The 23,123-nt window shown below is 35.1% G+C and overlaps 1 protein-coding gene across 4 annotated transcripts in view; it reads left to right on the forward strand.

Moving 5' to 3' along the window:
- The window catches only part of UBR3 (ubiquitin protein ligase E3 component n-recognin 3), a 192,554-nt gene that overhangs the window by 90,073 nt on the left and 79,358 nt on the right, over positions 1-23,123 (forward strand). For 2 of the 4 annotated variants that reach the window (XM_020288393.2, XM_020288395.2), the window contains exons 20-25: positions 1,110-1,251; positions 4,575-4,679; positions 6,593-6,766; positions 6,946-6,978; positions 8,515-8,975; positions 17,061-17,149. In XM_020288393.2, the coding sequence (XP_020143982.1) occupies positions 1,110-1,251; positions 4,575-4,679; positions 6,593-6,766; positions 6,946-6,978; positions 8,515-8,975; positions 17,061-17,149 (1,004 nt within the window). The remainder of the gene's footprint in view (positions 1-1,109; positions 1,252-4,574; positions 4,680-6,592; positions 6,767-6,945; positions 6,979-8,514; positions 8,976-17,060; positions 17,150-23,123) is intronic. The other 2 variants (XM_020288397.2, XM_020288398.2) reach the window with 1 other exon arrangement.

Raw genomic sequence — 23,123 nt, forward strand, 5'->3', positions numbered from 1 at the left:
AGCAACAGTAATAATAAAATAGAACAATTAAAACAATACCCTGAATGGAGTGCAATTTAAAACTTATGAATTGTTTATTGCTGGAATTTTCCATTTAATATTTTCAGACCACAGTTGACCTCGGGTAACTGAAACTACAGAAAGTCAAACTGTGGATAAGAGGGACTAACATACAATAAGATTTTTTTTCTTTTAACTCAAATTTTCAGAAAATAAGATATTTTGAGAGAGTGCATATTTACTTAACTTATATTACAGTATGTTATAATTGTCCTATTTTATTATTATTTTTGTTAATCTCTTACTGTGCCTAATTTATAAATTAAACGTTATTGTATGTATGTATAGAAAAAACATAATGTACATAGGCTTCGGTACTATTTGCGATTTCAGACGTCCATTGGGGTCTTGGAATGTGTCCCTTGCAGATAAGGGGAGACTACTCTATTTGCATAAAAGTTCATAATTATTATCTTCGTGGGGAGCCTGTTCTTCCACCTCAGAAGGGACAAACTTCTCATTTCTCCTTGTGGATTACCTTTCATTGAGAATAAAGCCTTTCAAGGGTCTCGGCTTTAGGTGGGATCTCGGTTCTACCTGAGCCTTGTATGAGCCCAGGTAATCTGTTTGCTCAAGACCATTGGCAGGGGGTTAGTTCTTGTTAATTTCTTCCTTTTTCTTGGTACTTAGAACTCCACTTTCTTTTTTTATGGGCTCAAATATGCACTCAAAAGATATTTTATGTTTTATCCAGCTTTGCTGGCCATCGATAGTAGGAAAATTTTCAGATTATCTTTTTTGCTCAGTTAGAACTGGAAATTTCTGAGTACTTTGTATTCTTTCTGTTTTTTTCTCTTTGTTAGCATTTTAAAGTTTATATTTCTTTCTGGTTTTCAGCTTAGCCTTTTCTACTCATTTTTATCCAATAGGAAAGGAAATAGTAGTGTTCATTGTGTAGAGACTAGAAATCTGTTTGGCATTTTAAACAATTTCATTAAAATAGTACTGCATAGAAAAATGTGACAGAAATTGATGTCTATAAATCATTATTTAAATCACAGTTTAATTTTGAGTCTATCACCTAATTTTAGTTTTGTTTTATTTTACAGTTTAAAACAGAGTGGAAAATTCCCTGGAAATCCCTGGCCTCCCTATAAGAAAAGGACATCACTCCATCCTAGCTATAAAGGTCTTATGAGACTTTTGCACTGTAAAACTTTACACATTGTGCTGTTCACTCTGCTTTACAAGGTACAGTAGTAATTTGAATAGAAAAACTTAGAATTTATTTTCATAATTTTCAAATAAAAGTGCCATAGGATATTTATATAAAAGTACCATTTATAAAGCAAAGTGTATTTATACATTTAAAATGTGAGGATATGGTACAATCACGTATATTTGAAATCTAAGTTGAAAATAATGGAATAGCTATACCATTCTTTGTGAGAAACTTTTTACCTTTTCTAGCTACAGAAGAGAATATTTATTTATAGCTTCTATAGAACAAGAGGTAAAATGCTGTGGAACCACAGGAGGGATGGAATGAACTACAGGGACTGAACAACCCTAGAACCCACTAAAATGACAGCTATGCGGGCCAGTGACCTTTAGGTTGGAGTGGTTCTCTTTGCTTTTTTCTTCTGATCAGGAATGTGACATGTAGGGGTTTGAGTGGGGTCCTTATGTGGCAGCATCAAAGAATTTTTTTTTTTTTGAGACAGAGTCTTGCTCTGTTGCCTAGGCTAGAGTGCTGTGGCATCAGCCTAGCTCACTACAACCTCAAACTCCTGGGCTCAAGCAATCCTCCTGCCTCAGCCTCCTAAGTAGCTGGGACTACAGATATGTGCCACCATGCTAGGCTCATTTATTTCTGTTTTTAATAGAGATGGGGTTTCACTCTTGCTCAGGCTGGTCTCAAACTCCTGAGCTCAATTGATTCTCCCACCTCGGCCTTCCAGAGTGCTAGAATTGCAGGCGTGAGCCACCACACCTGGCCAGAAAAGTGTTTTAGTTTTGAGAAATAGTCTCACTCTGTTGCTTAAGCTGGAATACACTCGCACAATCTTAGCTCACTGTAGCGTCGAACTCCTGGGCTCAAGCGATTTTCCTGTCTCAGCCTCTCAAGTAGCTGGGACTACAGGCACGCACCAACATGCCCAGCTAATTTTTTAATTTTTTTTATTATTTCTAAAGACGGAGTCTTGCTATGTTGACTGGTCCCTAACGTCTGGGCTCAAGTGATCCTCCTGCCTTGGCCTCCCAAGCACTGCAATTAAATGTGTGAACCACAGACCAGCCTGAGCAAGACCAAGACCTGGTCTCTACAAAAAATAGAAAATTTAGCCAGGCGTGGTGGTATGCATCTATATTTCCACCTACTCTGGAGGCTGAGACAGGATTGCTTGAGCCCAGGACTTTGAGGTTGCAGTGAGCTGTGATGAGGCCACTGCACTGCAGCCTGGGCAACAGAGCAAGACTGTCTCAAGAAGACAAAAACAAAAACAAAAACCACTTTTCTAATTGACATTGCATTGGCAAGTCAACTTTCTAAACATCAATTTCAGAAAATCACCTTTATCCCTTGCCACCTTTAACGTTAAAGGACATGTTAAAATGAAACTCCCTGGAAAAATCATTTTTAGGTTTTTTTCCTTGTAGTGCCTTATAATGGAATTTTTTTGTCCTTAGTTTTTAAGTTAGTCAGAGCTGTAATGCTACACAATTTCAAGTCAAAATTTATTTTAATTTAGCTAGCAATATTTTATTTATTAGTAGTTGTCATAATGATAGGCGGTGGTCTAGGAGTTTGTGGTTTGTGTTCTAGTGTTGCTTATACTATATGGATGTGTGGCTGAGCCTTGATTCTCTCTGTGTAACATATTGAATCAGAAAGGATGACTTCTGTCATCTTCCAACCTTCAGTCCCCTCCTGCTCTTCACACCATTGGCAACACCCACTTAATATTTGTTGAATACCAATTGCGAGATACTCTACTAAGAAAATGACAGATATTAACTCATGTAATCCTCACAACAATTCTGGGCTATCATTCCAGTTTCAGAGATGAGAAAACTAAGGCCAGAGTCTGTTGATCAAGGTCAAATAGGCATAGAACAGAATTTTTGTTAAAATTCAGGTTTTAGGCCGGGCGCGGTGGCTCACGCCTGTAATCCTAGCTCTCTGGGAGGCTGAGACGGGCGGATTGCTCAAGGTCAGGAGTTTGAAACCAGCCTGAGCAAGAGCGAGACCTCGTCTCTACTATAAATAGAAAGAAATTAATTGGCCAACTAATATATATAGAAAAAATTAGCCGGGCATGGTGGCGCATGCCTGTAGTCCCAGCTACTCGGGAGGCTGAGGCAGGAGGATCGCTTGAGCCCAGGAGTTTGAGGTTGCTGTGAGCTAGGCTGACGCCACGGCACTCACTCTAGCCTGGGCAACAAGTGAGACTCTGTCTCAAAAAAAAAAAAAAAAAAAAATTCAGGTTTTAAAAAGATTTTGAAAGCCTATGCTCTTCACCACTTTGCCACACAACAGAAGAATAGAAAAACCATCTCAGTCGTCAAAAAAAAAAAAAAAAAATTAGAAAGTCATTGAATTGAAAGATTTTTTAGTAACAGTTGATTAGGTCTTAAGTGACTAAAACCTCTTTTCCCAGTCTCCTCAGCCATTCAGGTAGTTGCTGTGAAGCTCAGCTTAGCATGTCCTCTTTTTTTGTTCTCTGCTATCTCACCAGCAACTGAAATTGACACTCCCTAGAGAGCCTCTTCCTCTCATGTCTTTCAACATTTGGCCAGATGACCTTTTTGTAATGATAACAAGATGATAGCTGCCAGGCCATTTTTTTCTTATGTTATTTTAGGTATCTTCTGGCTGGTAGTCTGTTGCATCATAATGAATGAGTGACTGGTGTAGGTAGCCCTGAAATCCTGTGTCAGGTGTGTTAGGCTTACATTGTGTAATACATATATAAGGTCAGGGTTATTGAATTTTCCTCAGAAGCTCCTCTATTAACCAATTGCATTTCTTCTTCCTTTCTCATCTATGTAAATCACACACTGACATACATACATATACAGCTGCTTAAAATACTCAGAGGCTCAGAGGTTTAATTTTAAAGACAGAGTTTAAGAAAATTAATGTTCCATAAACACTTATTTGTGCTCCCAGACACATTTGCCTGAATTATTCTATTTAATAAAGTTATTTATCTGATATCCTCCTTTTCAGGAGACAAGTGTTAGCAAATTATGGTGTAAAATGTTCTTGTTAAATTATTTTATTAGATACTGGTATATTAATATTAATGGTTTTAGTAGGCTATTTGATATGTTAACCTGTCAACTAATATTTCTAGATATTGCTTAAAGTACTATGTGATCTTGATAGGAAACCTGGTGTTTTGGCTTTCGTTTGTCTTTTCACCAAGATGTGGCTTTACTTATGTATCTGATTTTTATGTATCTGATGATGTTATTTTCATCTATAACATTAAAATGCTTTTTGATCTTTAAATGAAATACATTTTGTGGAAAAAGTAATTATGAGGCATTTTTTTCCCTTTTTAAAGATTTTGATGGATCATCAAAATCTCTCAGAACATGTACTCTGCATGGTTTTATATCTGATTGAATTAGGACTTGAAAATTCTGCTGAAGAGGAATCAGATGAAGAGGTAAGTAGTTTCTTATATTTTAAAATTTTTAGATAGGAAGCAGCCCCTATCTGGCTGTAGTCAGTTGTTGCCGTGCCAGACACATCATAACTTTGCTGATTATGTCATGCCTTAATAAAGTGTTTACTCACTCTGGGAGGCCGAGGTGGGAGAATTGCTTGAGCTTAGGGGTTCAAGACCAGCCTGAGGCCGGGTGCGGTGGCTCAAGTCTGTAATCCTAGCACTCTGGGAGGCCGAGGCGGGTGGATTGCTCGAGGTCAGGAGTTTGAAACCAGCCTGAGCAAGAGCAAGACCCCATCTCTACTATAAATAGAAAGAAATTAATTGGCCAACTAATATACATAGAAAAACTTAGCTGGGAATGGTGGTGCATGCCTGTAGTCCCAGCTACTCGGGAGGCTGAGGGAGTAGGATCGCTTGAGCCCAGGAGTTTGAGGTTGCTGTGAGCTAGGCTGATGCCACAGTACTCACTCTAGCCTGGGCAACAAAGTGAGACTCTGTCTCAAAAAAAAAAAAAAAAAAAGAAAGAAAAGACCAGCCTGAGCAAGAGTGAGACCCCATCTCTACAAAAAATGGAAAAAATTACTCAGGCAACTAAAAATAGAAAAAACTTAACTGGGCGTGGTGGCATGCGCCTGTTAGTATAGCCACTTGGGAGGCTGAGGCAGGAGGATGGCTTGAGCTCAGCAGTTTGAGCTTGCTGTGAGCTAGGCTGACACCATGGCACTCTACCCAGGGTAACAGAGTGAGATGCTGTCTCTAAATATAAATAAATAATAATAAAAAAATAATGTGTATATATGGATTCATTCTGAAGTGCATTTATGAATTCATCGCACTCATGTAACATCTTCTTAACAACTGCTAGAAAAGACCCTTTTTGATCTTTAAATACACATGGTCTTTTAGAGCTTTCATTGATATATTTAACTCTACTTATGGGATTATTGCATTTGAAATTCGTAGTTCACATTATAAAAATTAATCTAAAAAAATGGTTAATGCATTTTTGGTCGCATTAAAAATAGTGTGATTGTAGTTAACTTCAGATTACCTTTTATTTCCTCTGCTATTAAAACAACTTCTACTTCACTGCTTACTCATTGATTTCTGGTAAAAAATTATTAAGTTAAGACTTTAGTCTAGAAATTCTAATAATTTCATTAGAGATTATTTTTGAGTGGCAAATTCTTTCTGTAAAGATTTTAAGGTAATAGAATGAATATTGTTATATGTGAGAATGTTTAAAGTACTTATGAATACAAGTTGTTAATGTGTTTCATTAAAGAATAAAAGCAATTGTTACTACAAATTAAATTTTACAAATGTGTAAGATTCTTCTCATCTTCTCCCTCCAAAAAGACAAAAAAGCCCACAGCACAATAACAGCAAAAAACAAACAGGTTAAAAAAAAACTCAGCAGTTCTTTATAGTCCAAGTGGAATCAACATATATTCTTTCATAAATATTAAAAGGTCATTAAGATTCTCTAAGATCTTTTAATATTATATTTATGAAAAAAATATGTTGGTATGTTGACTTTTTGATGGATTTTTCAGACTTTCTTCCCTACTTAGTCCAAACTAACATTATTTGACTGTATTATTACTAGTGGGTGATGATAAATATTCTGTAAGGTTAAATATTTTCAGATTGAAAAATGTATTTTTCAGGAGACATTTAGCTAATTCAATTGGACTTTTCCATATTACTATTGAGAAATGTATTCCTATATTTTATGTTTCTATTTGGTTTTATTCTCTTTAAATTTATCTCTTTGATAATTTGTGAATGAAACTATAAGAAATTCAGGAATGTGACAGGCAATGGATGATTATTTGGGCTTGTTACGTCCTCATTGTACCTTAGATGTGATGTGGCAAGGTTTGATATTCATTATTTTTATGTTTTAGGCATCAGTGAGTGGACCAGAACGTTGTCACGACAGTTGGTTTCCTGGTAGTAACTTAGTGTCAAACATGCGACACTTTATAAACTACGTTAGAGTGAGAGTTCCAGAGACTGCTCCTGAAGTGAAGAGAGACTCATCTGCAAGTACCAGCTCTGATAGCTTGGGTTCTTCACAAGTAAGTGTAAGAGCAAGAAGGAAAAGCTTTATGTTATGTTGGGATATATTATTTAGATTATCCTGTGGTATCAAAAAGAAAAAATAATGTAGCTGTAGGTAACTTTAAATTATCTTTTATTTCCTGTGATATATCTAAGCAACTTCTGCTTCACCAGTCTTTTTTCTTTAATCTGCCAGACTTCACGACGGCCTAAAGTTCTTCAAAGAGAGGTAGATGTGTATGATATTTACGTTAACTAGCAACATGGCTTTAACTGGAAATGGTGGGGGGAAACCCTTTTTGTGTGTGTATGTGTGCGTAATTAATATGGTTAAATTTTCAAAATTGTTTCTTTAATATATGTGTGTTTTTTTGATAAAATGTTAAGCTTAATAGTAAAGAAAATTCATATTGTTGAGCTTAAAAATAATACTGAGTATTTAAAAGTAGGTTTTTCTTACTAGTATTAGAAGTATTTTGGCCCAATTATAGGTGGCACATTGGGTCTGTTTATATTTAGCATTGCAGCTGTGTTACTAACATCTTAAAAATGACTTGGATATTTCCTAAATCAAAATAAATTTTATGCTGGCAGCATGCTCATTTACAAATAATTTTTTTCTGCTTCTATGGCAATTAATTAACTTTGATAAAATAAGCCCATAAAAGCCTTAAAACTCTATATATTGTATATTTGGACTCATTTTGAAACTTAACTTTCTGCATGTAGGTTAATTTAATTAATTTTTAACTTTTACAAAGCAGAAATGAAATAATATGCCAAGGAACTAAACTTAAGCAGTTCTGATCCCTACAACCTAGATTTTTGTAAGTGGAGAGCGTTGAATCAGACATTTCTCATAGTAGAGTCTATCCATAGGAGCCTTCTTTGTCTTTGAATTGTCTTTACCAGGAATGCTGTATAGTATTAATTAAAATATTTGAACCTCTATTAAAGGCTCTTTGCCTCTAATGCTAGTAGAGAGTACTTTAGAAAACAGCTTGGGTATTGAAAAGTAGTGTATACTATACTTTGATTCATAAAAGCTCAGCTGATATTGGGGTATCCTTTGTGTACTCACTTTATAAAAACTAAGGAAGTCCATTAAATTGACTCGCATCTTAATTAAAAGATGATTTCTAAGAGCTCTAATGTAGTTTGACCACTTTAGTAAAAAGGCTATTTAGAAGATAAATTGTTGAGAAAAACACTTAGTTAAAATAATTTGTTCAAATAACAAATCATAGCGATAGTAAAATATGAAACAGATCAATTTGATTTTTCATTCTTACATTTCAGTTTAGTAACTTGGGGAATTTATGATAGAAGTAATTTTTAAACTTTGAAGTTCCTTAAAAGTAAAATTAACTACTAGTTCAGATTCATTAACTTAGAGAATTAAAAAAAATTAATTTGTAATTTTCTTAACTGGAAACTGTAGCAGTTTTCTAGAAGTTAGTAAAGAGTATATATGGTATTATTGATGAATGTTGAATAGAACAACTTTTCCTTTAAACTGATGAGGAATTTAGTTTATGATTTCTCTTTAGTATAGCTATAGATACTACTTTTCCAGATAGATAGACTCAAGAGGTTGAGAAAGAAGTGTTATTGCTGATAATCTACAGATTTATTTAAAGAGCAAATCTATTGAATAAATCTTTGGGTAAACTTTGAAGATCCCCATTGGAAAATCTAGTACTAATATGTTTTTAAAATTGCTGAGTAACTTCTCTTGATTTTTCTTTCTTTTTTTTAATGGTAGAATTCTGGTACAGCTCAAGTTTTCAGCTTAGTAGCAGAGCGCAGGAAGAAATTTCAGGAGATCATCAATCGCAGTAGCAGTGAAGCAAATCAGGTGGTTCGTCCCAAAACGTCACATAAATGGTCTGCTCCTGGTTCAGCTCCACAGTTGACTACAGCCATTTTGGAAATTAAAGAAAGCATATTGTCTTTGCTAATTAAACTTCACCACAAACTCTCAGGAAAACAAAATTCCTACTATCCTCCTTGGCTTGATGACATGGAAATTTTAATCCAACCAGAAATTCCTAAATACAGTCATGGAGATGGTATAACTGCAGTAGAAAGAATTTTACTGAAAGCTGCATTACAAAGTAGAATGAACAAACGCATCATTGAAGAGATATGTAGAAAAGTGACCCCTCCTGTGCCACCCAAAAAAATTACTGCAGCAGAGAAGAAAACATTGGACAAAGAAGAAAGGTAATTTTTATTTTTAATATTTTAAACATGGTACAATTGAAGATGTGATATTTTCTCCCTTTTGGTCATTAAGGCTGATTATATGGATATTTAGTAGCAACAGTCATAGGTGATTGATTAGTTTGTAAGATAAATGGAATGGAGCATAGTCAGTGCTTATGCATGTAAAATGCTGAATTCACTGGGGGAGAGAAGATGAGAGTTTCTGACTCCAACCTTAAATTACTACCTTTGGGGCATGGTGGCATGCACCTGAAGTCCTAGCTACTCAGGAGGCTGAGGAGGGAGGATCACTTTAGTCCAGGAGACCAGCCTGGGCAACGTAGGGAGACTCCCTCTTTACAGAAAATAAAAAAATTAGCTAGGTGTGGTGGCATGTGTCTGTAGACCTAGCTACTAGGAAGCCTGAGTCAGGAGAATTGCTTGAGCCCAGGGGTTTGAGGTTATAGTGAGCTGTGATCATGCCATTGCATTCCAGCTTGGGCAACAGAAGAAGACCCTGTCCCCTCAAAAAATAAAAATTACTACCTTAAACTTCAAGGCTCTTTTGGAAAAATTGCTAATACTGTTATTGCTTTAAGGATCTAATAATTCTCTTGCTCTTTTCAAAAACTGTTATCAATTCAACTTTAAATGAGAACAGAAAAATTTTTAAATATTTTAAATATTTCCCAAAATAAAAATCCAACTGCATTAGTTCCTTTTGGTTTTTTCTAATCTTTGTCAATATATGATTGCTATTCATGTACAAATTCATGTTTTTAAACACATTCTAACTTAATGTCTCTAGTTTTTGGACCTGTAGGTTACTTTTAATTTGTTGTTAAATTATAATATTTATAAACCTTTTTTCCCTCATCTTTTGACTTTCATTCTTGGGGTGATTTTTTTTTATCCCAAGATAAATGATGTTTATGATGTTAAGTGGGACTTGTGGGTCAAAGGCTATGAATATGATATGGTTCTTAGCACATATTGCTTGCCAGAGAGTTGTGTTACTGTGCATTGTCACCAGCTGTTTCCCAACAGCCTTGTCAGTATTGCCTACACTGCTGTCATAAACATGACAATGTGAACTTGAGAGGTTGAAACTCAGCATAACTGTCAAAGTGTTTGTTAAAAGCAGTATACCTTCTAATGAATATACATAAAACTAAAAGACCCAGGACATTTCAAAAAGATTTCACAATTTCAGTTGTTAAACTCAGTGATCAGCTTGATGTAGGAGGTGAGGGACAAGATATGTATGGTTCCCAGATTTCTGACTTGAATAATGTTCCTTTTACCAAGATAAGGGAGTATTGAAGGGGACTGAGGCTCAGTGGTAAAATTGATATGTTCAGTTCGGTACATTACTGAGTTTAAGGAGGGCATCCAGGTGAAGAAGTGTAGTCAGATGTAGAGTTTGAGACTTAGGGGAGAATTCTGAGAGCTACAGATTTGAGCATATAGCTAATAGTGGATGCTTTATATTTGGGAGTGTATGTATAGTATGAAGATGAGAAGACTGAATATAGAACTCTAGGAAAAAACATTACAGGGAATGGTTGAGGAAGGAGCACCTACAGAAGTGACTGAAAAGGGATGGTTAGAGTGGAATAGAAGAAAAGGGGTGAGTGGTTTTAGAGAAGGCATAAGAAGAGGATGTTCAAAAAGGAAGAAACTTATCAAAATTATTAAGACTATACTAGTTCGGATAAGATTGGCTATCCTATTTGATTTGTTAGGAGATCATCCTTTGGTAACTGTATCAAGGGCAATTTTGGTCACATATATAGTTGTACTTCATCTCTGATATAATTAAAAGTTTTTTAGAGAAAATTTATATTAAAAGTATACACAAAGGCCTACAGTAAATTAAGAATTTAGGAGTGTTCCTATTTTTTCTCATAGGAATTTACAAATAGGAGTTATAAAGAACTAACTTATGATTTATTTATTTATTAATTATTTTTAGAGATAGAGTCTCACTCCATCAGCCAGGCTGGAGTGCAGTGGCTCGATCATAGCTCACTGCAACATCAAACTCCTGGGCTCATGTGATCCTCTTGCCTTAGCCTCCCAAGTGGCTAGAACTATAGGTGTGCACTATGGCACCTGGCTGAGTTTTACATTTTTTGTAGATAACATTTCTCACTATGATGCCCAGACTTGTGTGAAACTCCTGATCTCAATCTTGCCACGACCTCTCAAAGTGCTGGAATTATAGACATGAGCCATAGCACCCAGCCAGAACTAACATGTAATTTAGATGACAGTTCATTAAGTTTGAGTTAAGAACAGCCTAAAATTTAGTAAATCTACTCTGATAAAAGTAGAAAGTTGAAAATGAGGTAAGATTTTTATTATTGTTAACCTCTTCTAAATTAGTGATCTTTCCTTCTGGCTATGTAATAGTGTATCCTTTCCTTTCTCTCCTTCTGGTCCAAAAGAAAAAAATAGTATATGCTTATTATTATTATTATTAAGTAAGATATTCAGTGAATCAAAGTCTATTTTGTTTGGTTAAGGGTATTCTGTAATTATTACTAATAATAGATGTGATACTAGAGGACATAGTTCAGATGCGGGGTTTTTTTGTTTTTTGTTTTTTTTGAGACAGAGTCTCACTCTGTTGCCCAGGCTAGAGTGCCGTGGCATCTCAGCCTAGCTCACAGCAACCTCAAACTCCTGGGCTCAAGCAATCCTCCTCCCTCAGCCTCCCAAGTAGCTGGGACTACAGGCATGTGCCACCACGCATAGCTCATTTTTTCTATTTTTAGTAAAGATGGGGTTTCACTTTTGCTTAGGCTGTTTTCAAACTCCTGCTCAAGAAGTCCTCGTGCCTTGGCTTCCCAGAGTGCTAGATTACAGGTGTGAGCCACCACGCCTGGCCTCAGATGCTGTTTTTATGGGGGGAAAAGGTCCTAATGCTCTTGTAGTAAATAATATTCTAAAAATTTAAAAAGTTTCCTGTGATAGATTTTGTTTTCTTTTGGCAGTGATTGTACTGACAAGGACTTGAAACTAATTTTGTGGCAGACAGCTAAGGATTAAGATGAATCTATTTGAATCTCACTGTACTTCTCACATTTGTCTTTTCTCTGGGTTGGATTTTGGATTAAATTTCATAATAAAAGCAGAACAGTTCATAAATGCTTAATGAGGATCCATTTTCAAATATCTCACCTAAAGACAAACTTGGCATCACTTTCATAATAGATTATCTTCCTAGAGAACAAAATACAAATAAGAAACCTTAGATGGTTGTAATAATATGTAACTTCAGTGTCTTCACCTCTGGGGAGTAATGGAAAATTTCTGAGTTGTACTGACTCTGCCAGAACTTGTTTGTGTCTTTTGTTAATGGTCTTTATTTACATTTCTGCCCAATTTTTAAAAAGGAATAATCTAGATTAAGAAAAAATTCACAATGACATTCCATTTCTGATTGTCATAGATAGCTGCTGTAGAAATACATTTTTTTTTTTTTTTGAGACAGAGTCTCGCTTTGTTGCCCAGGCTAGAGTGAGTGCCGTGGCGTCAGCCTAGCTCACAGCAACCTCAAACTCCTGGGCTCAAGCAATCCTTCTGCCTCAGCCTCCCAAGTAGCTGGGACTACAGGCATGCGCCACCATGCCCGGCTAATTTTTTCTATATATATTAGTTGGCCAATTAATTTCTTTCTCTTTATAGCAGAGACGGGGTCTCGTTCTTGCTCATGGTGTTTATAGTGCTAGGATTATAGACGTGAGCCACAGCGCCTGGCCTAGAAATACATTTTAATACTAGTGTCAAGCAGTTACATTTGAGGTTTTCTTATGTTTGATATGTAGATTTGTTATTTAAAAAAAATTTAATATAACAGAAATTAGATGTTTAGATATTTGTCATACTCTTATGAACATATTTATTCTAGATATAAATGTACATATTTAAAGATGAGCTGGAGAATGGCATTAATTAAAGCAGCATACCAAAACTTATAAATTTACAAAGTAGTGTTACAGGAGACAAAATATGTATTCCAGCAGTCCCCAACCTTTTTGGCACCAGGGACTGGTTTCACGAAAGACAGTTTCTCCATGGACCCATGGTGGAGGGTTGCTTCAGGATGATTCAAGCACTTTACATTTATTGTGTAGTCAAATCTCTCTGCTAATGATAATCGATATTTGCAGCCTCTCCCTAGTGCTAGCATCACCGCCTCACCTCCACCTCAGATCATCAGGCATTAGATTCTCAAAAAGATTGCGCAACCTAGATCTCTCACATGCGTGGTTTATGGTAGGGTTCATGCTCCAATGAGAATCTAATGCTGCCACTGATCTGATAGGAGGTGGAGCTCAGGTAATGATGTGAGCTGTAAATACAGATAAGCTTCCCTCTCTAGCCTGTCAGTCACCTTCTGCTGTGTGGCCCAGTTCCTAATAGGCCGCAGACTGGTAGAGGTCTGTGGCCTGGGGATTAGAGACTACAGAAGTATCCTGTCCATGCTGTTGTTGCTCATAGGGTTTTTGGAGGTCTCTTAGAATGCTTTGAGCATCTATAGCACATTTTTGTTTTTTTCCATTTCTTCCATGTGGCAAATATTTGTTCTTTGAGGATAGATTTAATTTTTAAAAACATTTTATTTTGAAGCAATCCTTTTTTTTTTTGAGGTAGTCTTGCTTTGTCGACCCAGCTAGAGTACAGTGGCATCATCATGGCTTGATACAACTTCAAACTGCTAGGCTCAAGCGATCCTCCTGCCTCAGCCTCCCAAGTAGCTGGGACTATAGGAGCATGACACTGTGCCTGGCTAATTTTTCTATTTTTAGTGGAGACAGAGTCTCACTCTTGCTCAGGCTGGTCTCAAATTCTGAGCTCAAGCAATCCTCCCTCTTGGGCCTCCCAGAGTGCTAGGATTATAGGTGTGAAGCAGTCTTAAACTTATAGAAGTAGTTCAAGGGCAGTGCAAAGAATTTCTCAAACCATTTCAGACTAAGTTGCTAATATGATGCCCCTTTACCCTGAAAAACTTTGGTGTGTATATCCTAGAAATAAGGGCCTTTTCTAACATAACCTCAGTACAACTATCAAAATTAGGAAGTTAACATTGTATTTGAGTATGATTAAATCCTTAGACCCCAAGTTTTGACAGTTGTCTCAATAATGTTTCTTGTAGCAAAAAGATCCAATTCATAATCACTCATTGTATTTAATTATGTCTCTTTGGTCTCCTTCAGTATGAAATTTCTTCAATCTTTCGTTTATTTTCATGATCTTAGTACTTTTGAAGATTATGAGGACAATAGGTAGTAACGTTGCAGGATGTCTTTGCTGTCTCTTTATGTTTAGATTCAGGTCATGCATCTTTGGCAGGAATATCAATGAAGTGTTGCTGTTTTCCTTTCTGTACATCCCATAAAATTTCAATTTGTTTCATCACTGGTGGTTAACTTTGGTCACTTGATTAGAAGGGTATTTGGCAGACTTCTTCACTGTCAAGTTACATTTTTCCCCTTCATAATTAATACATAATTTGTGGAAAAACACTTTGAGATATTGTAATGTTCCAATCCTATTAACTTTAAATAGATTCATTTATTTTTATCAGTATGGACTCCTAGGTTCCTATTTTATCTGATATGGTTATTATTCATTTTGAGGCTCATATTTTTCCAGATTTGGCCACTAGGCATCCCTTCAAGCTGGTTTCTGTGTCCTTTTCATCTATCCTCATCATTTTTTGAAAATATTTTTATTTTCTCGGGCCATAAGATGTTCCAGGGTCATCTTGTACTTGGAGTCAGCCATTTCTCCAAGGAGTCTTGGTTGCTTTTAGTAGAGAATTGTATTTAGAAAGCATAATCCATGTGCTTAGTCTACTGAAACATAGCCATTTTCAGGCCTTCTTAGTGGACAGACCTAGGGAAAATTGTGTGTGCATGTATTTTTGCATGTCTGTGTTTGTGTTGGAGGATGTGGAAAAGGGAGGGAGGGAGAAATTTATGTTTACTTTTATGTCTATATGTACTGAAAACTATGAGAGTTCATCCTGATACTTCCAATTCCAATCTGACACCATAAGAGCCATTCTTGTTTTCTGTCTTTCCATGTTTGTAACTCTCTACTCCCACAGTGAGAAACCTAGCACCCATAATCCCCCCATATATATAATTTTTGATCAATTCTCTTATATGTAATAAATTCCTTATAATCTTACAAATGCCCTCATGTGCCAGGCTGTTGGATCCTGACACCTTGTGCTAGGTATTGCCATTCTTCGTGTTCAGAAGGGAAGAGAGAAGAAGAGTAGATTTAATTTTTTGAAATGGCCAATGTCACTGAGAGTTATATTTGATGAATAAAGTGAGTCATCAACCTGGATAATAATGTTTTGGCTCAAAAACAATATAAAAGAATTTTTGTTATAAAATAAAGCAAGTTTTCTTATGTTGATAATAAATTATCTTAAAGTGTTGAAAAACGAACATTGGAAATCTTTTGAACATTATTGGCTAAAATATATAATTTCTCATGGTAAGGTGGACCACAAAACTTGACTTTAAAGTTGTTCCTGATTATCCCCACTAATTTGATGGGAGCAGGTATATGAATAGTTTAAAAATTACTGTTAGCATTCTATTCTTCTAAATTCCGTGTGCTCCATTCTTGAGTCATTTCAGACTAATAGATAAATACTTTTAGGATTCTTATAGAAATGATTGTGTAGATTCTTAGTTTAACATAGTGTTATGACTTTTATAATGTATAGATATAATAATAGTCATTAAAAGCAACTGCTTTTCTTTCCATTATGTTTTCATCTCCTTTGTTCATGGCTGTGATCACTTCCTCTATGAGTTTTGTTCAAGTAAAAAATTTGTCTCTCTCAATGAGCTAATATATAACTTACCTTCCTTTTTCTTCTTCCTCTCTCTCCTCTCTTGTTTAAATTGTTATTTTAACCTTCCCTTAGTGGGAGTAAAATTTTATGCTCACTAGTATTGTTAGCATTGCATAATCTGGGGAAGCTTATCCTCTTTATTTTCTTATTCTTTTATATGGTGCTCTTGTATTGGTGGATTTTTTCTTTTTTTGCAACCAGTCTCAGATTAAAATATTCTTTGGAAGTAGATAGGGATAAATAATAAATAGACAGTAGTGAATTAATCCAAAGGAATATTTATGCTTAGATTGGGAAGATATAGTTTTATTTTTTGTTTTGAGTATCTTCAGATTTTTTCACTTGATACAAAATAAACCAAACTTGGACTATCTCCCAGTAGAAACTGGGAAACTTATTGCCTTCTGCTCATTCTCTAATAGGAGAGACCTATTTTTAGGGTAACAGTAAATCTAACTGTTCTTATTTTTTAGATTTTATTTATATCTAAACATCATAGTTTTTTCTAGCAACCAATTTACTATTAAATGGAGATTAAATTGTTATTCTCTTGCTAAAAAAAGACTCTTGCTCTTACTACCATGTGAAATATATACTTAGGAAATTGTGTTGTTGGAAATCCAGATTTTCTATCTACCTCAATTATCATTTCACATTTAAAGTAAATCTTAGCTTTTATTTTTATCTGTTGAATCTGTGAATTTGAAAGCTGTATATTTTCTTTTTTTGGAGACAAGAGTCTTGCTCTGTTACCCTGGCTTTGGGTGGGGGACGGCATCATCATAGCTCACTGCAACCTCAAACTCCTGGGTTTAAGCGATCCTCCTGCTTCAGTCTCCTGAGTATCTGGGACTACAGGCATGTGACACCATGCCTGGCTAATTTTTGTATTTTTTATAAAGATGAGGTTGTGCTCTTGCTCAAGCTGGTTTCAAACTCCTGAGCTCAATTGATCCTCCCACATTGGCCTCCCAGAGTGCTAGTATTACAGGTGTGAACTACCACACCAGGCCTGAATTTGAAACCTTTTTAAAGCAGTAAAATTCTTTAAAGGACAATCAAGTCTCACATGAAATTTAATGTATAATACAGAAGACAGATTGTTCTCAATTGTATGCCAAGGGCTTTTCATACATTATATACTCCTCAAGATAGTGTTAATAGATAAGTCTTAGCACATCTGGTACTAATAACTTTATTTCTGTTTAATCTAGGCGACAAAAGGCTAGAGAAAGACAGCAGAAATTGCTTGCAGAGTTTGCTTCACGGCAGAAAAGCTTCATGGAAACTGCAATGGATGTTGGTAAGTCAAAATTTATTAGTTTAGAATTAGGAATGATCTTGTCCAATAATCCACCAGTTTTAAACATTACAGACAGATGATTTCTAGTCTTTAGTCTTTATTTAAACAATAGAGTGATGGAAAATAAGACCTTCATTATAGACAGTCCATTCTGTTGTTGAGTAGCTGCAATTGTTAGGAAGTTCTTCCTGATGGTATCAATACAGTATGTTTCCCCTATTCTCTTCTATTAAATTATTTCTTATATTTGTGAGGTTCATCAATATGCCTTTACTTATTCTGATCTTTTCCTGTGAAATGATCCAAGATCCTTAAAATAGTTTTCAAATGATTTTAGTACCACTTTCTCTTTCTGCCACCCCCTTCAATATTTCTTAAAATCAGATATATTTCTCACTTCTGTTAGGATTAGCATTAGAATTTATGCAGTGAAAGGGGATATTCCTGTATCATGGTAGATTGCCATGAGTAACCTTTTATACACATCAGAGAAATAAATTAAATCTCAATCTCAGTCTTCTGTTAACCAGCATATTTCCTTCCCTATTTCTTTCATGCCAGCAATTTTTTTCCTTTTATTTTTTTTAGACAAAATTGCTGAAAGAAAACAAAGTCATACATTTAAAGTACATACAAATATGTGCATTATGTGCATTCAAATGTGCATGTACACTCTCATGCATTTTGTGTACATAAAAACATATAATCATTCAGTGTCCAGAAAAAGTGCAGAGAGGTGATCAGTCCAAATTTACCCTAATGTGTTTTGAACCATCAACAGTGTAGTTTGTGTTCAGGATATAACTTTGATGGAAAGAATATAGATTGATTATCTTTAATCTGAAAATCTGAAATCTTAAATGCTTCAAAACCTGAAACTTTTTGAGTACTGATATCATGCCTCAAGTGGAAAATTTCACGCCTAACCTCATGTGATAGGCAGCTGTCAAAATGCAGTCGAGGTCAGGCATGGTGGCTCACGCCTATAATCCCAGCACTTTTGGAGGCTGAGATAGGATGATTGCTTGAGGTCAGGGTTCCAGGCCAGCCTGGGCCACATAGTAAGACCCCAGTCTACAAAAAATTAGCTGGTAGTGGTGGTGGTAAGTGCCTGTAGTCTCAGCTAACGGAGGCTAAGGTGAGAGGATTGCTTAAGCCCAGAAATATTAGGCTGTAGTGAGCTATGAGTGCACCATTATACTCCTGCCTGGATGACAGAGCGAGACCCTATTTCTATCAGGTGTGTATGAAACATAAATGAATTTTGTGTTTGGACTTGGGTTCAATCCCCAGGGTATCTCATTATGTATATGTAAATATTCCAAAATCAGAAAAATCTGAAATTCAAGACACTCCTGGTCCTAAGCATTTCAGATAAGGGATATTCAACCTATATTTAAATTCTCTTTATGGAATTTACTTAGCATCAGTTTACTTTCTCATATGAAAGATGAGAGTTTAGTTTATCGACACTACTTTTCATTTCTACATCTCTTCTTCTTTCCAAAAATGGAAAATTATATTTTTGTTTATTATATATTTAATATAATATATCTATCTATAGTAGTCAATATCTTGATGCTTCTTATAAAATGAACTAATAATCACCCCAACCCTTCCTTTCATTTTTCCTTTCCTCTTCTCTGCCCCCTGCCTTTTATTAACTACTTGTTTACTTTTTAATTGTCAAGGTGTTGGCCGGGTTGGTGGCTCACGCCTGTAATCCTAGCACTCTGGGAGACCGAGGCAAGAGGATTGTTTGAGCTCAGGAGTTCAAGACCAGCCTGAGCAAGAGCGAGACCCCCATCTAACTAACTAACTAACTAACTAACTAAATAAATAAAAAATAGTCAAGGTGCTGGCATTTTATTTTTCAGTTGTAATAATGTCTTTTATCCAAAGGTTGATTCTTAAAAATAATGACGAGTATTTGTGTTGTGTGACTTTTTGAATGTTGTTGAGCACAGGGCTAAGTAATGTGCGAGGATCCATTTACTTTTATTCAGTCCTATAGCTGGACTCCTGGACCCCTTAAGGAGACTAGTTGTCTTTAGTACATGGTCTTGTTTTTTATATAGTCCCTTGATTGCTAAAAGCCATCGTACCCTTTATTTGTTTCTTTTTGGGTCATGACTGTTATATTGCCTCTTGTTTTCCCTGAAGTTTCAGTCTTTTTTATTTTATTTTAAAAATTTTATTGTGATGAGAACTAATGGGCCTTTTATATGTCATCTCTATTATTCTACCCACTCCATCATGCTGTCTGTTGTATGGAATTCTTTTCCAGTTTGGTTCATTTGCTCTCTACGCATGCTGCACAGCTATTACCTTAGGATTTTCCCCTTGTATATAGGGTTGATGTATGTATATTGATGTAGGGTTTCCTGCATCTTATGTTATCTCTTTTTTTGTCGTGTTTTACTGTAATGCAATCTCGAGTATATTCTTAATAATGCTTGTTTGAAGGCTAAACTGCATGATTCTTTATAAATCTGGAAGGGACATTTAGTCTATCTACTCTCATGCTTGATTGTTCATTTAAATGGATATAGAATTCCAGGCCGATAAACATTTTCTGTCACAATTGAAGGCATTGCTGTGTTGTCTTTTGCCATTCATTTGTTGAGAAGTCTGACGGTAATCTGATTCTTAGTAGGTGAGCATTTTTCCCCTTTCCTGTGACACTGCTATGATCATCTAATCTGTAGAGATCTGAAATTTTATCATTTGTGTCTATGAGAATCTTTTCTATTCTTCTTAGTATTTAATGAGCATATTCAGTCTGAAGATTTATATCTCTGAACCTATGAGAACATTTTTTCCATGATTTCCTTGATAATTGGTATAGTCATCCTCCAAGATGGTCCTCAATGATCCCTGCCTCCGGGTATTTATCCTGTGTAGTCTTTTCCCACACTGAACAGAATTCCCTGCATCAGAATTGGTCTGCATGACCAATAGAATATGGCATAAGTGATGGTATGCATTTATAATAATAGGTTATGAAAGACATATGGCTTCTGTCTTTGTTGCTTCCTCTCTCTCTTGGATTATTTAAGTTGGGGAAAGCTGGCTGTCATGTCATGAGCAGCCCCTGTAGAGAGGCCCATATGAGTAAGGAACTGAGGCTTCTTGTCAATAGTCAAGTGAGTTAGCTTGGATGTGAAACTTTTGTGCCAGGTAAGCCTTCAGATGTTGCAGCTGATGGTTTGATAGCAGTTTCAGGAGAAATCCTGAACCAGAACCATATCACTAAAAAGCTCCCAGATGCCTGACCCTCAGAAACTATTAGAGATAATAAATGTTGCAGTATGCAGACAGGAAAAAATGGAGAATTGGGGCCATTTTACAGTCATTTGATAAAGTAAAATAGCATTCAGAAGAATCGCTTGCTTAATTCAGATATTATTTTCTGTTCATGTAAAACCAAACAAATGAATCAACTATACTTTATTCATCTTTTTGCTTTTATTATAATAATATCAATTATGGTAATTTTAAGCAGGTATTTTTGTTTTAAAAGGACAATTGTGAGTTTTATACAGGAACTTATAAGTCAAAGGAGAACTTAAGAATTCTAGGGTCATTTGGTAACAAGAATGTTTTCCTTACTAGTAACACTTTGCTTTAGTGTTTAACTAAAGTAATAGTCTTTAAGTTTAACTAAAGTAATAGTCTTTAACTATTACTTTCTTAGTCTTGCTTCTTTCATTCATTTAGTTTACCTAGATTGAAAATCATTTTAATCTATTGTTTGTAATAATTTGCAAGACACATCCTTTAGGAGTTTTTTGGTATTTGAAATACATGCAGATGTCAGTGTGTAGATGTAATAAGTATCTTTATTATAATATTTAATACAGAAAAATCTCCAATTATATTATTCATTTGGAATAGAGATTTTTTTTTAAATCCTTTAATTGAAGCATATACATAGTGCCTCTATCAGAAGTCTATTGCTCTTTGAGTTTTTACAGATTATAACTGTACAACCAGCATCCAGACTGAGAAACAGAACATTACCAACATCCCATAAGCCTCCCTCATTTTCTCCTTCTGTCACTGCTTCTTCCAAGAGTAACCAGTATCATTACTCCCAATTCAATAAATTAGTTTTTTCTATTTTTGTTCTTTATGTAACCATTTACAATATGTAGTGATATGAGCTGGACTTCTTTCAGAACAGGTGCTTTTAATTATATTTTTCTGAATCTTACCTGTAGATGAGAAACAACAATCACATATAAATATAAGCCTTTAGTTTGGTCCTAGATCCTTTTTAAATCTTTACTAAAATATCAGAATTGGGTATGGGAGTGATAGAATCAATCATATATTACCAGTAATATATTTTGATTCATTATAGGATATAAAGAAGCAGTGGCTTTCCTCTTTTTTAAAGAAATAAACCATGATCTTTTTAGTTTCTTGAAGGAAAAAAAAGGATATTAGTGTCTGTAATTAGTAAAGTCAGAATTCCGATAAAATTACTTTGCATGAAAAAGAGGTTATCTATTTTATTTTTGTGCCTTTAGCACTATATCACCATCAAAAATTGTTAAGCCTTTCTTTTAAAAATTCTAGAAAAGGTGACTTAGCAGCCTTTTTGATAAATGCATTTTGATATCTGGGTTTCCTTGAGGTTTTCAAATGGATCATACCAAGACTTATTGAAAAAACAAAACTATCTTTGTGTGTGAAGATAGGGTTAATGAAATTCTATTTCTTTGGCACTTAACATGAGACTGAGTTATTTCATTATACAAGTCGGATATTTCTCTGTTCTCCTTTGAACTTTAGAGCAGACACACACATCCTTTCTTTTCTGTACCGAGTTTCTTCCCTAAAATTTAAAGTAATCTTTCTCATGTCAACCCTTGATGGCCTCTGGTGCTTTCTTAGTTTCATTTTGACCTACTATTCTTATTTTCATAGACATTGTCCTTTCTGGTTCTGATTCTATTCATGTATAGATGGTTTTTTGTTTGCTAATTTCTTTGTTGGCTTATTTTTATTTTCATTAATACTAGACATTCAAAGTTCTGTTTTAGGTTCCTGTCCATTTTCCTCTCACTCTTAATAAATATCAGACATATGTTTATCTTCATGAATTCATTTTTAAAAAATATCTTGACATCTTTCTTTTTCTATATCTGACATATATTTTTACATATTTACTATTTACTTAGCTGTGCTTTTAGAGATCTCATAAAGCACTTCTGCTTCCCTGGTCTTCTCAGTCCCATTTACTCATTTCTCTGCCACCATGAGCAGCATCACTGATCTTCATGAATTTAAGGGTCTTTATTTGCCAATCATTATTGACTCAGTATTTTATTTCTTGCTGTTCATGACATTATATCACCAGAGGATTACTGTTATTTTCTATAATAGTTCTGTTTTATTAATATGTAAGATGATCATTTGTACATGATCTCCTTGTATAAATAAACATTGTTAACTATTATTTCTGAAATATAATCACTAGAATTGAACATAAGGAAGATACAGTTTTCCTCTTTTATCTTCTAGTAAATACTACCATTTTCTCCCCAAATCTATCATGCTATTGTATTTTTCTCCTCTCAGCTGCCTCAAAGAAAATTAAAATAACCTCCCCTTCTTTTCTTAAAGTATTTGAAAAATTTTCTTTTTTGATACAAATGTCTTTGCTTCTGTACTTTTGGTATCAATTTTATATGTGAATGACACAGTATTATAAGTGTATTTACCCATGTATTATTTAATATCTTTCATTATACAAAGTTGTTGCATGTTTTATCTAACTTTGAGTAAACATTTTACTGAATAAGGTAATTTTTCCATAGTTTCATTACTGTATACTTTTTTTTTTTTTTTTTTTTGAGACAGAGTCTCGCTTTGTTGCCCAGGCTAGAGTGAGTGCCGTGGCATCAGCCTAGCTCACAGCAACCTCAAACTCCTGGGCTCGAGTGATCCTTCTGCCTCAGCCTCC

Source organism: Microcebus murinus, chromosome 8 (genome assembly GCF_040939455.1).
Source record: "Microcebus murinus isolate Inina chromosome 8, M.murinus_Inina_mat1.0, whole genome shotgun sequence".
In the NCBI taxonomy this organism is placed as follows: Eukaryota; Metazoa; Chordata; class Mammalia; order Primates; family Cheirogaleidae; genus Microcebus; species Microcebus murinus.